The following is a 15,294-nucleotide window of genomic DNA, read 5'->3' as shown; positions in this document are numbered from 1 at the left end:
ATTTTGTTATTCTGCTCTGTTATTTTATCCCATTTCTTTTACACAGCATGACTGCTACAGTCACTGATGCATCCACACTACGGTTGAGGAAAAGTGGTTTTTAGATCCTTCAGCCAATGACTTCATTTAACAAATGATGTCTTAAGGCCTTGGATGGAAAAGTTCATAACTTTTAATTTGAAAGATGAGCTTCCAGGTCAGCAGGCATATTGATCTTCATAGACAAACAATCTAGTTTGCTTTCCTGTAGCTTTACATGTGCCAGATTAACATCTTGCTTGTAATGCCAATTACAACTAGACTAACCTCTGTGAGGAGTAATTGTCTATCCTCATTTCCTAATGAACCTGAATGCATTGACCATGTTTGTACAATGTCCTTGGTTGTGTTCAGGCTTTGCATTTTCAACCGGCGATGCTAAAATATAACCCCTTGTGAAGCTCCCGAGCTACCAAAACATTGGGCACAGGACTCATCCCAGCATCATCATCCCCAACTCAGAATGTAAGAGCCTTTAGAAACACTGGGCCCTTGATGGAGAGGGCTGGGCCAAAGAACCAGCTGCAGCCTGACATGCTATTTTTGTCCCATGGGTATGCAAGATGTGCTCCAATACACACCTGTCCTTTCTTTGGTTCTTGGGGCTTGGCAGGGGAACTAGAAACCACTGAAACCAACAAGGGAAAAATAAAACATGTCCCAGTTACTTCAGTGGGCTGAAAAATCAAAGCAGCAGTTAAAAACTTCCAGAAGACGCAAGTTAAGAAGCTGCAGACAAAACAAAGTGCATTCCCAGTATGAAGCTGAAAATAAATTGTAGCTTTTTAAAAAGTTCTGTCTTTTTTTAACCAGCAGGGAAAAGAGAGAGGAATTCAAGCTTGGTCATCTGGTCTACTTGTGGCCCACTTTATTAATAACAGAAGCATTTTCTGACATTTTAATGTCACAGGGTTGTTTGTGGAGAGAATTATTGTGTGTGTCTGCTCCTTTACAATCTCCATACTCTCAACCAAGCAGCTGACTACAATTCTTGTCAGTTCTCAGTTCATCTGTTAAATGCCATAATGGAGAAGAGGTGAAAATATTTTTCACGTATCTGGTGTCCTCATTTCCAGCTTCATATCTATTTTCTCTTGTAAAATCCTCCTCCCCGTCCTCAATAATAATAGTGTGTTTTAATTTGTCAAGATTCCATCTATACATGAGGAGTAATAAGTATTTCTATTACTCAAATAGTGCTGAAATTTATTTATGATTTTTTTATTACGTTTTTAAAGCTCTCTTTATGTATGATAATGTTACAGGATATCCAAAACTCTCCTGAACTCACAATTTTTAAATGTGGTTAGTCAATGGCTCCTTACCAGCTTGGCGACTTGAGAAGGCAAGAACAATGATATCATCAAAGGTCCAGGTATAGTCTTGGTGTGGGGGATAAAATGCCAGTTTATCTGATGCCTCTTTTCTCAGATCAATCAAGAATGTGGAATGTATCATTGGGACCGCAAAGCAACCAGTTCTCTTCCATTCCCTGATTAGAGGATAATCTGGTGTCCTCTTGTAATAGCCCTAAAAAAAGAGTATACAGTATTAAACTCTTCTTTTAAGTCTCTTACCTATAACAAATGACCTTGATCCTGCTTTCAATGTATTTATTCAAATATCTGACCATAAGATGAAAGCTATCTAAACTATTGTTACATTCAACACAGAGTATATGTCAGGCTCCCTCAAACCAAGGAAGACATGTTGTGATTCTTCCAAGTAGATTTCTTTACTGTTTCTCACCTATAGACAGAATCTTGCCAAAGTAAAGTATGCTACCATTCCCACAAAGCACATACTCTGGGAACTATTAGGCAGTTGCATCTTCACTCTCTTTCCTTCATGCAAACTATCTGAACTGAGTTGTCCCTTGCTCCTCTGGAATGCACTCCTTTCTTCATGGAAATCCGGATAACATTCATCACATCATTAATGATGGGATTCTCCTTTGGTTAAGGCAAATATTTATAACATGCCCAATAAATGTTATCCCCCTCTAGGTAGCTCTACTTGACACAAACTGGCAATTATTTTGTGCTAATTATGTGACTAGCTCTTTTAGTTATATAAACAGCTATCTAACAATGCATTCTAGAAACACAACTTTCCAACAATGTTCCAAAAGGCAAAGGTATCATGACAAAAACAGAGAGATCTGAAGACTATTCCAAAATATGACTTACAAAAATAGTTGAGCTGAAACAGAATTCTGGTGAAGAATCAAGATGTTTTCTCTCTTTATTGACCTGTTTTAGCTATCTCTCAACGGTGTTCTGGGACTTAATCAGGCTGTTCCTAGTTCATAGGAATATAAACCCAGAAATGTACGCAAGCCAAGTTAACTAGCCAACATCATGCCAAACAGAAGAAGGTTTGGCTTCCTGTTCCATAAAACGGTTGACACATCCTATTCCAACTGCACATCTGAACTTAATATATAAATCAGCAGTTAATCCCCAGAAGGGAAAATCATAAAATAAGAGTGAAGTCACTGGACTGAAAGTACAATATAAAAACTGGAGAAGGAGAAGGAGAAAAATATGGTCCCCAAGTTGCTACTATATTTTAAGACTCTTTCCTTAATGGCTTAATTTTACTGCACAACACTATTTGTATAAGATGCAGTTAAACAGCTTTGAAAGAATGGTAACATAAATTTGTAGATGAGACTCTCCAGGCTGGACAGACACAAGTATATGGGCCTTCAATCTGATTCACCAGAGTTATCTTTCATTCATATGATTTGTATCTCATTCATTTGTTAATCACATTCTTGTTTTTCCCCTTGAGGATTGAAAAAGAAATCCAAATTCTCTTGGATTCCATCTGTTTTCCTATGTTCATGTATCTTGTTTAAATAAATAAAACAGTAACAATACTTGCCTGAGGTGTCATTCCACACCAGAAGTTAGAGTAGAGAGCTCGAGATTCAAGCATTGGGGCCACAAGAGTTTTATTCTCTGCTATCATTAGATTCAATACTTCTGGGTTTGTCAGAAAATTGTCAGTATCGATGAACTAGAAAAATGGGAAGGAAAAAACGTTAATTTTTATCCAACTAAATTCTACTGAAAATAAAGCAGTTGTGATGTCCTTTTAATCACAAACTGGATTTTAAAAGCTACAACTTTTTGAATTCTTGTGAAGCAGCAAAAAAAAAGAACATAATGAAGATATTTCCATCAGAAATCTATCATCAGAACTTTGGTGAGCTTTTTACAAAATGGGCAAAATCTATTTACATTTCACAAAAGGCACACATAATGGGGAATTAAGAAAATCTGTGAGATACAAGAAGGGGCTAGTCAAAGATGTCCTGTGTCACCATTGTTATTTCCAATGGTGACACAGGACATCTTTTGAAATATTGGATAGAGATATAAGGAGAGATAGGAGAATTGTTGGAGTGAGGATTAAAAGAGAAATTTATAAATAACAGCCATATATGGATGACCTAGTGATAATCTTGGAGTATACATTGGATGAAATAGAAGTATTCCTTACAGCAACAATTAAACTGCGTGAGGAGGGGGGTTGGACTAGATGATCTCCAAGGTCCCTTCCAACTCTGTTACTGTTACTTCTATCATTAAGCAAAGAAATCATAAAATACTGGGTTTCTGCATCACGTAGTGACTGCAATCCTGGCATTCCTAGTTACAGTGAACTGAGAATCGTGGGGAAGGAAGGGAGGGAGGGAAGGAGGAAAGGAAGGAAAGGAAAGGAAAAGAAAGGAGGGATGGAGGGAGGGAGGAAGGAAGGAAGGAGGGAAGGGTTTTTAACTTACCATGATGTAGTCAGACCACTTTTCCCTTGCAGTTCTCAGAGCAGCCTGCCTTAGTTTCATCACATGAGTGAATCTGGAATTTGGCCAGTGCTTTGGTCCAATTTCCTCTGGGTAAAACCTAACAAATGAAGAGAGTAAAAGAAATCTGTGTTTTCTGCCCTGCTGAGTGTGATTTTTTTTTCTTAGCTCAGTATTTTAATTAAAAAAAAAATCAGGTGGAACAAATCTAGTCAGTCACCTTGAATGCTCCCAAAAGGTTAGAGCAGAAAACGTGAATGATGCTTCTGAGCAAACACTTCCAAATTTATTCCTGGAGTGTGTACCAAAGACTTACTGGAACATACAGCTTCACTGCACTGCTTGTCCTATATGAGTACTTCTGAATGACAGAGAACTGTACATAAATATGTTTTTTTTAAAAAAATTCCATAGGCCTAGCACTCTAGATTGGTACATCACACATAGGTTTGCATGCAGAATTCCATCCAGGGGTGGACCTTTACAGGATAAACAGCTTGATAAAGGATTATGAAAAGTCATAGACAAAAGATTGTTATCAAACTGCTTATGAAGAGAGAAAACTCCATATAGAAATACCACCAGATGCACAATAAATGATGGGATAACCATCATTTGCACACCCCATATTGTACATTCCCAGAAATCACTGGCTGACCAAGAAGCAGAATGTGGGTTACTTCTTTTCTAGTCTGATCCAGCAGGGTAAAAGCAACATTTTTAGATCTCTTTTCAGCTGACACAAGCTTTGCTGGTATTTTCTTTACCAGGGCATCCATTAATACCAAAAAGCTAACCACGCCACTGAGCTGTAGTGGCGTAGTGGTTAGAATGCAGTATTGCAGGCTAACTCTGCCCACAGCCAGCAGTTCAATCCTGACCGCCTCAAGGTTGCCTTGCCCTTCCATCCTTCCGAGATCAGTAAAATGAGGACACAGATTATTGGGGGCAATATGCTGACATTATAAACCAATCAGAGACTATTGCTTTGATCTGCAACCTCTACATCTGAAATTAATTCTACTTGCTGCCTGTAAAAGAGGCCTGTGCAACACAGGTTGTAGTTTTTTTTAATCTTTCAGGCTCCTTCTTTGCTATCAGCAACAATAAAGCAAGAGAAATTTTTAAAGATATTCTTAAAATGCAATTCTCTCTGCATTTATCTAGGAGTTTGTAGCACTGAGTGCAACGAGCTTGCTTATGAATAGCTATTGTACAGCTAGTTGTCTTATATCAGGGGTCCCCAACCCCCAGTCCATGGACTGGCACCGGTCCATGGCATGCCAGAAACAGGGCTGCGCAAACAAGTGAAGGCTCATCCGTGGGATGCAGGCAGCATACAAAACCACATCCCCTCCGATCTTTTGGTGCCCAAAAGGTTGGGGGCCACTGCCTTATATTATTCCACCATTACCTACAAATTTGCATCAGTGATTAACAAAACAGATTCTACACACACAGCTAAAGTTTATCTGGTCTAGGTGGTCCTGTTTGTTTACTACTACTTTCCGGGAGAGACAGAAAATTACTGTGAGGCAAACCTCAAAAACAAAATTACTTTCAATATCCTGCTTAGGCATTTTGAACAGGAGATGTGTTCTGTAGTAGTGCCAGGATTTGGCACGGAAGCCTAGCACGGCAAATTTTCCTGACAAATTTCTGCTCTAGATTGAAAGCAGCTAAGAATATAATATGAGTCATGCAAGATCAAAGCAGAGGCCTTTCGGATTGAAATTCAGTTCCCCCGAATGTCTTCTGGAATTTCCGAAGCAAAGATTTGTGGCTCCCAATGCTGGTGGCAAAATATAATCAGTTGATTAATGGCCATTGGTAGCCTTACCGTCCACAGCAATAGCTTTATTCTTCAGTTAAATAATTATTAGAATAAAGCTGTGTGTGGATTTTATTTAAAAATTTCAGTAGAAATTCAGAATATAATGACACAACAGAGAATTGCTAATTGCAGCAGCATCCATTGGCAGTAAACAGGGGATCAGAGAGACACAAAGAGTATTGTAGATTCACAATGCAAGCCTCATTCCTTTCTCTACACCTGTTGCAATGTTACACTGTTTGCCCCAAATGGATATCTCTTGAGACACACTGTTACCTCCCTGCCTTTGCCATTTTGATAAAAGCCACAACATGTCATGTTTTTCAGATGACACATGGTTTGCTGGTGTTTTCTTCACCAGGGCATACGTTAATACCAAAAAGCTAACCTCACTACTGAGCACTGACACATATAATGCTGGTGGAGCTGTGGTGGCGCAGTACTTAAAATGCAGGCTAGCTCTGCTCACAGCCAGGAGTTCGATCTTGACCGCCTCAAGGTTGCCTTGCCCTTCCATCCTTTACTGATATCAGTAAAATGAGGACCCAGATTATTGGGGACAGTATGCTGACATTATAAACCGTTCAGAGAGTGTTGTAAAGCACTATGGAGCAGTATATAAGTCAAAGTGCTACTCCTATTGCTACTGATATAGTAGCAGGAATCAATAATCAGGAACACCTTACTCTGTCTAAATAACTCTCCAATGTCCTGTGCTGAATTAGACCAACTTTCTTAGAACACCAGGGCCAATGGAGAGGTATAGTTTAGAGGGCAATATACTGTTCTTCCCTCCCTCCTGCCGAACAAGATAAGAACTTCAAAGTTGAGCTACAGCTGAAACAAAGCTCCAAAAACCATCTTTTTCTCCAAACAGCCAATCAAACTAATCCTTGGAGTTGTCCAGAACTCCCCCACTGCTGTAGCCAGATTTGGAAAAGACCATTGGCACATCTGACTGGACTTCATGGAGGTAACGTGAATCAGATACCATTTCTGGAGGCAACTCTGTGTTGAATGAAATAGCTAGTGGGGAAAAGGCAGGCAAAGAGATGATTATGAAATCCCCCATTTTTCCCTGCACAAGGAAAATGCCTACTTGACAACCCAATAAAACCTCTGTTATGTGTATGGTAGGGAGCCATCTAATTCTCAATTCACCACCCATTAAGCAAGCATCAGGAGGATTCTAGGGAGAGGAAAACCCACCTATTTTCAAAATATGTCAGGTCAGCCAAGAATTTTAATCCCAACCTGCATTCCCAAGCTTAATGTGCTGATACTTGTTCCACCAAGTAACTTAGAAATTGCATTTCTTCACTACAATACTTACTGAGGGTCATCCATTGGCCTCCATTCAACATAGTGATAGAGTTTTTGTACGTTCTTCAGCCATTCTCGCAGCATGGCGGTTGTGTTGTCAATGTTATGATCAGTGGCCACCCTAAGGAGAAAGAATAGGCATAAAAAACAATTACTTGCATTTACACCCTTTCTAGAATAGAATAGAATAGAATTCTTTATTGGCCAAGTATGATTGGACACATAAGGAATTTGTCTTGGTGCATATGCTCTCGGTGTACATAAAAGAAAAGATACATTCGTCAAGAATCATAAGGTGAACACTTAATGATAGTCATAGGGAAACAGTCAATATAAATCTTAAGGATACCAGCAACAAGGTTACAGTCATACAGTCATAAGTGGGAGGAGATGGGTGATAGGAACAATGAAAAGATTAATAGTAGTGCAGACTTAGTAAATAGTTTGACAGTGTTGAGGGAATTATTTGTTTAGCAGAGTGATGGTGTTCGGGAAAAAGCTGTTCTTGTGTCTAGTTGTTCTGGTGTGCAGTGCTCTATAGCATTCTATCACCTCTTCCAAAAGGCAACTGCTGGCTACCAGCAGCTACACTATTAAGACTTTCCTGAAAAAAGAAGATATACTAGACAGCACCTTCTCAAGGGCACTAACCTCTGCAGCAGCATTTCAAAAGGATATTGACAAGAATCAGAGAATCCTAGAGTTGGAAAAAGCCATTTTGTCTATCTCCCTGCTCAACACAATAATCCAAATTAAAACATTCCAGACAGATGACTGTCTAGTTTCTGCCTGAAAATAACCAAATCAAGGGGAGCCATTCCGGGTCATTAGTTCTAATGTTGAACTGTTCATAGTTCACTGGGTAAGTTTTAGTTTTGCATACTAATAAAGGTCAGGATAATTCATCAGTTGAAACAAAGTAATTAGGTTTTGTCCAAACACAATACCATTAACATTTTTAACAGACACATGCTCATATTCATATATTGTTTATGCTTGTGAACGCTGTGTGAATTAAACTAATAACCCAAAGGCAGGGCAGAGAGAGGGGCAAAGAGTAAAACTCTGGTAAGGACTGCTCATAAGCCCAGGATTTCCACATCTGACAAATAAGGCTGACATAGATCGAGGCCTGCAGCTACTTTGGCTTAGGACCTGGGTACTTACGAGATCGCCTTCTGTTACCGACAGCCTCCCACCGGTCAATACGTTCCCACAGAGAGCGACTCCTCAGGGTGCCGTCAGTCAAACAATGTCGACTGGCGACCCCCAGGGGGAGAGCTTTCTCTGTGTGGGCACCTGCCCTCTGGAATGAATTGCCCCCAGAGATACGGATGATCCCTGACCTACGTGCCTTTCGCCATGCCCTCAAGACCTTATTGTTTCAACAAGCTGGGCTGGCCTAAACATGAATTTTAATGGTTGTTTTAGTTTTTAATAAGACTGGGGCCAAATTATTTAATATATTCTTAAATTGCTTTTAATTTTTTGTATATATGTGTTTTAGTGTTGGCTGCGCACTGCCCTGAATCCTTCAGGAGAAGGGCGGTATATAAATTTAAAATAAATAATAAATATAATAAATAAAAGGTACATTTCTCACCAATCCACTCTGATGAGGGCACCCAGTCCAGAAAATCATCTCTTTCTATTCTGCTTGAGGACGCATTCCATATTATTTACCTCCATAGTTCTACAAGATCAGAATAAACTAGTGGTGTCAAACTCGATTTCATTGAGGACCTCATCAGAGTTGTGTTTGACCTCAGAGGGCCGGGGTGGGCGTGGCCAGCTTGATGTCACTCATGTTGGGGGTGCCTGTGGCAGCCTGAGCGAAAATGGGCTCTTGAGTTCAGTTTTTGCCTGCAACAGCCTCCTCCGATTCTCTACCAGAGAAAACGGAGCTCAGGAGGGTCGCCTGCAGTCCTCGTGAGCTGTTTCGATGGCAGAGGCACCACAGGTCGGTCCTTTGCTGTTTCCAAGGCGGCCCTGCAGGCCAGAACTAAACAGTCGGTGGGCCAGATCTGGCCCCCAGGCCTTGAATTTGACACCCCTGGATTAGACCAACTAAGGACAGCCCTTTATCTTTTTAAATCTGGCAAACTCTTTAAAGTGACACATAGTGAGCCAGAATATGATTGGTTCAGTTATTCCACACACACCCTAATTTTGAAACACCCTTCCCAGACACAAAGACAGTTGGTCCTCAGCCTGATAGCTCTACAATGTTGAGAAAAATGGTTTTGCCCAGGGTTAGACTTCATACTATTTTAATCAGCTTTGGTTGATCCTCTTTTATCCTATCCTATCCACAAGTAGTTTATAATATTTTAAAACAGAGGGAGGGAGGGAGAGAGGAAGGGAGGAAGGAAGGAAAGAAGGAGGTTTAAAGTCAAACCTGGTCCATGTTCTGATTATATATGAAAATATCTCTTGTGACAGCTAGGAATATATATCTCCCTATCAACAGAAGACAGTCCATGACTCTAATCTTCTTTATCATTTAATAGGATCTTGCAATTGAATTCTGTGGATTTAAGACCTGCTTACGGAAAGCGAAACCTTTTAAACTGGGGAGATGACAGCAATTTAGCTAAGAACAACTCAATGTAGAAATATAAATATACCAATTCCAGCATATCACCCTTTCTGCGTTATTGAAATAATAATTCCCCTGCTTCTTGGTATGGGGAAATATAGATGTAGAAACTTTTACTGAAGCAAAAAGAAAGAAAAAAGATAAAAAAAAAAACCCTACAGGCACATCTGTGCTTCCATTTAACCTGCCAAGCAGAGGACAGAGATTATGAAAACAACACAAGGCTTACACACATGTTCTCTTCATGGGGGTGGCAGAAAATTTCTGGGTCATTTGTGATGTTATGTGAAAATGCTAGAATGGATAACTTGTCCAAGGAGATGAATACATTCACTGCAAACATTATGAAATTTAGAGGAGAAAACAAAAAAGGCTGTTGCCAATTTGGATTTTGCATCTTCTTTATTAAAAAGGAATAACAAATGGGATCGCGTTTTCATTTTTCCTTCACACTTTTTCATATTTCATATTTAGGATATTTGATTAATGGCCCATTGGTAGCCTTAAGATATTTGCCTCCTAAAGCTGCAAGTAATTAGGCACAAGATTTCAGACCTAAATTTTTGAGAGGTCATTTTTTTAAAAGTCATGACTCTAGCGCTTGTGTTAGAAAATATACTCCTAAACAGATGAAGAACATTTCTACAAGCCAAAGTGTTGTGAAATATTTTTATTTAAAAGCAGTAAGCACAAATGCTTATACTCCCTTTATATCAAATCTATACACACACATCCAAATTCTTCTACATTTAAAATTAGTCTTTTTTTTTTCTTTATGGCATACAATCCAGTTTTACTAATCATTCTTGTAGCCATCATCTCTTGTTTCCTAGTTAGTACTCGCTGAAAAGAAATAAGAAAGAGGGGAAGGGAAGGAAAGGGAAGGGGAAGGAAGGAAGGAAGGAAGGAAGGAAGGAAGGAAGGAAGGAAGGAAGGAAGGAAGGAAAGAAGGAAGTTTTTCGAACAAGTTGTTTATAGGAGACTGACAAGTTAAAGCATGATATCCAATCAGATATTTATTTTACTGAAAGGTAACTAAAAGAAGAGGAACATTCTTATTTGGCAATAAAATGGCTGACAGTAGCAATTTTGTATTTAACAAATAGAGCATTATGACATCTAGATAATATTCAGCAAATCGGTCAGAGAATTAACGAAAATATTCCATGTGTACATCCCTGTTTTGAGCCTCTGCTTATTTGCTTTGTGACTCGTGTCAGGGAGCAGAGAACAGCCTATTTTGCTATTTTTTTTATCCTGCTAGGAAAACTACCTTAATTTCTACCAAAAGAAACACTTTGTGCTTCCTGATTTCCAAGATTAAGTACCACATTGTGGTTTATGCAGAACAGGGAGAGAAAACACCCCCCTAATACAAACATAAATGTTTATTCCCCTATTTCCCCAACATAATATGAAATGCAATACGCTTATTAGTTTGGGTAGGATATAGGATACACAAAAAATGTGCTCCACTAATTATTGTGGGCAGAGAAACATTACAGAAAAACAGTAACATTAAATTCCAGTACACCTGCACATCATAACAATACCAAACAAAATTTCGAAGGTTTCAGTGATACAAACAAAGCAATCACTATGACATTTGTCATAGGGTGAGAGGGTGAGCAAAAGGTATGTTTTCAATATTTTGTTACACTTTCAAAATACCATATTTTTCCTCATTGGGGGGGGAGGATCAAGATTCAGGATTCACCTTCTATTCATAGCAGGAAAAGTTTCAGTTAGATATTTTTTAAAAGTCAAAAAATTATATGTTTCAATTAGAGGAACCTCTTTAGATTTGCTCCAGAGAATAACACATGTGCTACTCTGGTTACTATAAAGGATACTCCATACAATTATTTGCTGCATGTTTTACCTCACTTTAAAGATACTGACAAACAAGCATTAACAATCAAAAGGTATTATGCAGCAATTATTTTGCATTCTCCTTAGTAATGGAAGGAGAAATGAAAACTGCAGCAGAAGCAGTTTATGTGGGAAAATATAGAAAACTTGCCAATGGAATACAACTCACAAATATAGCTCACGCAAACCGTAAGATTCTAGCAACCACACAGTGATTGCACAACAGAAGACTTATGGGGAGGTGCATCTGGCCAACAGTAGTCAGATTTCTAATTCTAAATGAACAAATATGTAATACAGATGCCATAAAGAAAAAATTAATAACAGGATCAAAACTCATAATCCTCACTCAGAATTGCCAACAGTTTGCTTCACCGAAGAAAAATAATGCTTCCTCGGAATTAGAAATTTATATGGCTAGTCTTCTAACTCAGCCAAGGAAGCACCAATCTAGCCTTCACTACTGGACAACTTCCAGATGTGTTGCAACTACATCACCCAGAATTCCCAATCAATACAATATCATTGGAAGCTCTGAGTTTATTAACTACGGATCAATTTTTTTTTTTTAATTTGATTTATATGCCGCCCTTCTCCGAAGACTCAGGGCGGCTTACAATGTGCTCAGCAATCATGTTCATAGTTTATTAACTATGGATATTGCTCTGCTTGTTCAAGTGTGTGATGTGTGAATCTAGTATCAGAAGCAAACTTAGAGAAGACAGGGATTTCATTACTGTACCATCCCTATTGCTGCAAATCTTCCCACATGGCATGGTGAAAGGCTGGTCTTACTTGTCCAGGTACCTCTCCAGATTTACTGGTAATATCACAATCAGGGGCATCCACAATGAAATGATTTTTTTAAAAACAACCTCAAGATCATAGTTGATGTCCGTCCCTTTTTGTGTGCCACATGTCAGAATTAAAAGGGGTGGGTCTTCAATTGTGCAGACCTCAACTGTACAATTGAAGCCCCACCCTTTTTAATTCTGACCTGTCGCACACAAAAAGGGATGGATTTCAACCATGCAATCGCAATCACTATTTTCTCTTTGATTTTTTTATTTTTACCCCTTTCCCTGATGTCTCCAATCATAACATCTCAGAACTGTTATCTACACTGGCATTTTCTACAAGTCACTTAAGAGGTGTAATTTTTCCAGGTTTCTGCAGGGTAAAAATTGCCAGTTGATTTTAGGAATAACAAAACTTTATTAAAATTGTTACAGAGAAAGATAAAAACAGAAACCAAAATACAGAAAGAAAAAAAGAAAAGAAGAAAAAGAGGGAACAAAGCCAAAAGTGCACAAAAGAAAAAAGAAAGAAATGCTAAAGTAGTTTCAAATTTTTATAGCTATTTTAAATGTAAATATAAATTTACCTCTTACTCTATGATTGCATCATAATTTTTATTTCTTCTATAATCATTTTTTAAATAATCAAAACCATAAATCATAAGTTCATCTTTTTCTGTTTCATCCAAAAAGTTTATAAAACTTTCCAGTCAACCATAAAATTATCTAACGTCTTTTTCTCTTATCAAAGACACCAATTGGCCATCTCTGCAAGTTCCACTCATCTTCAGGACCCATTCTTCCATTGTGGGTAATGAGCCCGGTGGCGCAGCAGACTAATAGCCTGTTATTATCATCTAGCTGCCTGCAATTACTGCTAGTTCGAATCTCCCCAGGCTCAAGGTTGACTCAGCCTTCCATCCTTTCTAAGGTAGGTAAATTGAGGACCCAGTTTGTGGGGGCAATAAGCTGACTTTGTATAAATATATAAAAGTATGAAGGCTATTGCTTAACGCATTGTAAGCCACCCTGAGTCTCCGGAGAAGGGCGGCATATAAATCAAATTTTTTTAAAAAATGCAATCTCCCTGCAATTTACCTAATTTTAGGAAACTCTTAAGGCAGATATCAGGGGGGGAAATGCTGCACTGAATCTGATATGCACAGATTGTACTTAATTTACTTTCAAGGCCCTTTTAGTCTGCTTGTCAATGAGACTAATTTCAGTCTAAAGCTTCCTTTTCTCTAAGGAGAAACTAACAGTTTACTTACAAACCTCACAGTATGTTAATGTTGACTTTCTTTAAAGCAAGTCTTCCTTCATTTCATAGTTCTCAAGGTGACAAATTCCTTTAGACACTCTGCTCTTAATCTTACTTTCCTCTTGAAGATCTATTCTGACAAGGAGAATGGTTCTCAGAAGAGAGTTACAGGGGGGGGGGATGCTTTAAAAACTCATAATTGCAGGCTCAAATACCAGCCTGTCACTATTAGCCTTCCTATTCTAAATGATGTATGTAAAGAGCATTTTTACTCGTTTACTTTTCCTCATCAGGCATTCTCCAATCTGATAGCATAGCTTCAGGTAATTGAAGTAATCAGGTAATTCACTGTCGGTAAATATTTTCAGGAATACCAGTCCCTGGGGCTTTTGAAAAATCTATCTAAATTTTTTGTTTCAAAAAGCAAAACCAAACAAAGGCACACACGCCTTTTCTATCAGTCGTGCAGCTGAACCAATAATAGACCCTGAGTGATTGAACAATGCAGAATAAAGACACCAGCCAGACATATGGATCGGGGTGGGTTCTACTTTCAGTTCTGACCTAGGCTTCCCGCGTCATTAAAACATACGACTAGTCCCAAAAACCTCTTTTATTGCAACAGCTGTGAATTCTGTTCATTCACAGATGAGTCCCAATTGGTTGTAAAGAGTCCTTTGGGAGAAGTCCTTCAGGATAATCACCCACCTTTATCTCCCTTGACCTGCTGCCAAAGACCTAATTGGCAAAGCCACATGGAGTTCAGAATCAAACAGAGCTTCAAGTGTTAAGCTGAACCGAATGAACAAACGTTGCTTCCTGCAAAGGCCCACGTGCCTTTGCTCCTCTTTTAAGTCTTATGGGAGGGGCCAATCATCTCCCAGCCCTACTCCCGAGTCATCCCTTTTGCTTTAACTGTTCTTGCCTTTTGGCAGCTCTGCACATGCGCACACTGGGAACAGGCTCCCCCTGTTCCTCTGCCTCACTGAGGTCGGACTCTGGAGGCTCCGGAGGCAGCACGTACCTCCCAGATGGCCCTTTCTCTGCCTTTGACGCAGAGCCCTTGTCCGAGCTTCCCCAGATTCCAGGACTGGCCCATGGTCCTACCCAGCCTCCTCACTGTCTGACTCTGCTGCCAGCTCCGCAGGCTGCTGGCGGACCACAACACTTACCTCCACTACCGGTTTGCAACTGGAGCACGAACTCTACACATCTTAAAGCTGCCAAGGTTTGAGAAACCCGGCTTTAAGAGTTTGGCCAGGGAGGAGCCTATGGATGTCATGCCAATCACAATGCATCTGCTACCCCACTAATCTTGAAATCCTGCCAGGTAGTGAAATTTTGCAAAAACACACCATTCTTGCACAAAATCTCACGAAGGTTTGGCCATCTGTATGTATATTATTATTATTTGATATCTATACAATGTGTATTTAATTACTTACAAACACTAATTCAACATATTGGCTGGGGGAACTCTGGGAGATGACATTATAAAGGCATTAAACACTGCATTAAAGTTTAAGCATCTTATGAAGATATTTTTTTTAAAAGATACCAGGAAAGATAAACAAGCACAAAATCCTTTACAACCAATATATGTACTGGGGTGAAATTCATCCGGTTCTGTCCGGATAGCACAATACGGTAGAGCCAACTGTGCGAAGCTGCACTCACCCGCATGGACGTCATGTCGTTCCTTTATTGTGATGATTTTCAGCCTCTGCGTGGTGTGCACACATTTGCGAACTGGTAGGG

The 15,294-nt window shown here is 39.3% G+C and overlaps 1 protein-coding gene across 1 annotated transcript in view; it reads right to left on the bottom strand.

Moving 5' to 3' along the window:
• COLGALT2 (collagen beta(1-O)galactosyltransferase 2) overlaps window positions 1-15,294 on the bottom strand; it is a 48,462-nt gene that overhangs the window by 12,380 nt on the left and 20,788 nt on the right. The window contains exons 2-5 of the mRNA XM_034409629.2: window positions 7,018-7,128; window positions 3,833-3,950; window positions 2,929-3,063; window positions 1,365-1,569 (exon numbers count right to left, since the gene is read on the bottom strand). Coding sequence (XP_034265520.2) covers window positions 1,365-1,569; window positions 2,929-3,063; window positions 3,833-3,950; window positions 7,018-7,128 — 569 coding nt within the window. The remainder of the gene's footprint in view (window positions 1-1,364; window positions 1,570-2,928; window positions 3,064-3,832; window positions 3,951-7,017; window positions 7,129-15,294) is intronic.

The sequence above is a fragment of the Pantherophis guttatus genome, chromosome 3, assembly GCF_059756535.1.
Source record: "Pantherophis guttatus breed Tessera chromosome 3, ASM5975653v1, whole genome shotgun sequence".
Lineage (NCBI taxonomy): Eukaryota > Metazoa > Chordata > Lepidosauria > Squamata > Colubridae > Pantherophis > Pantherophis guttatus.
The sequence above is the reverse complement of the archived record's forward strand: the minus strand, read 5'-3'. Positions and strand labels throughout refer to the sequence as shown.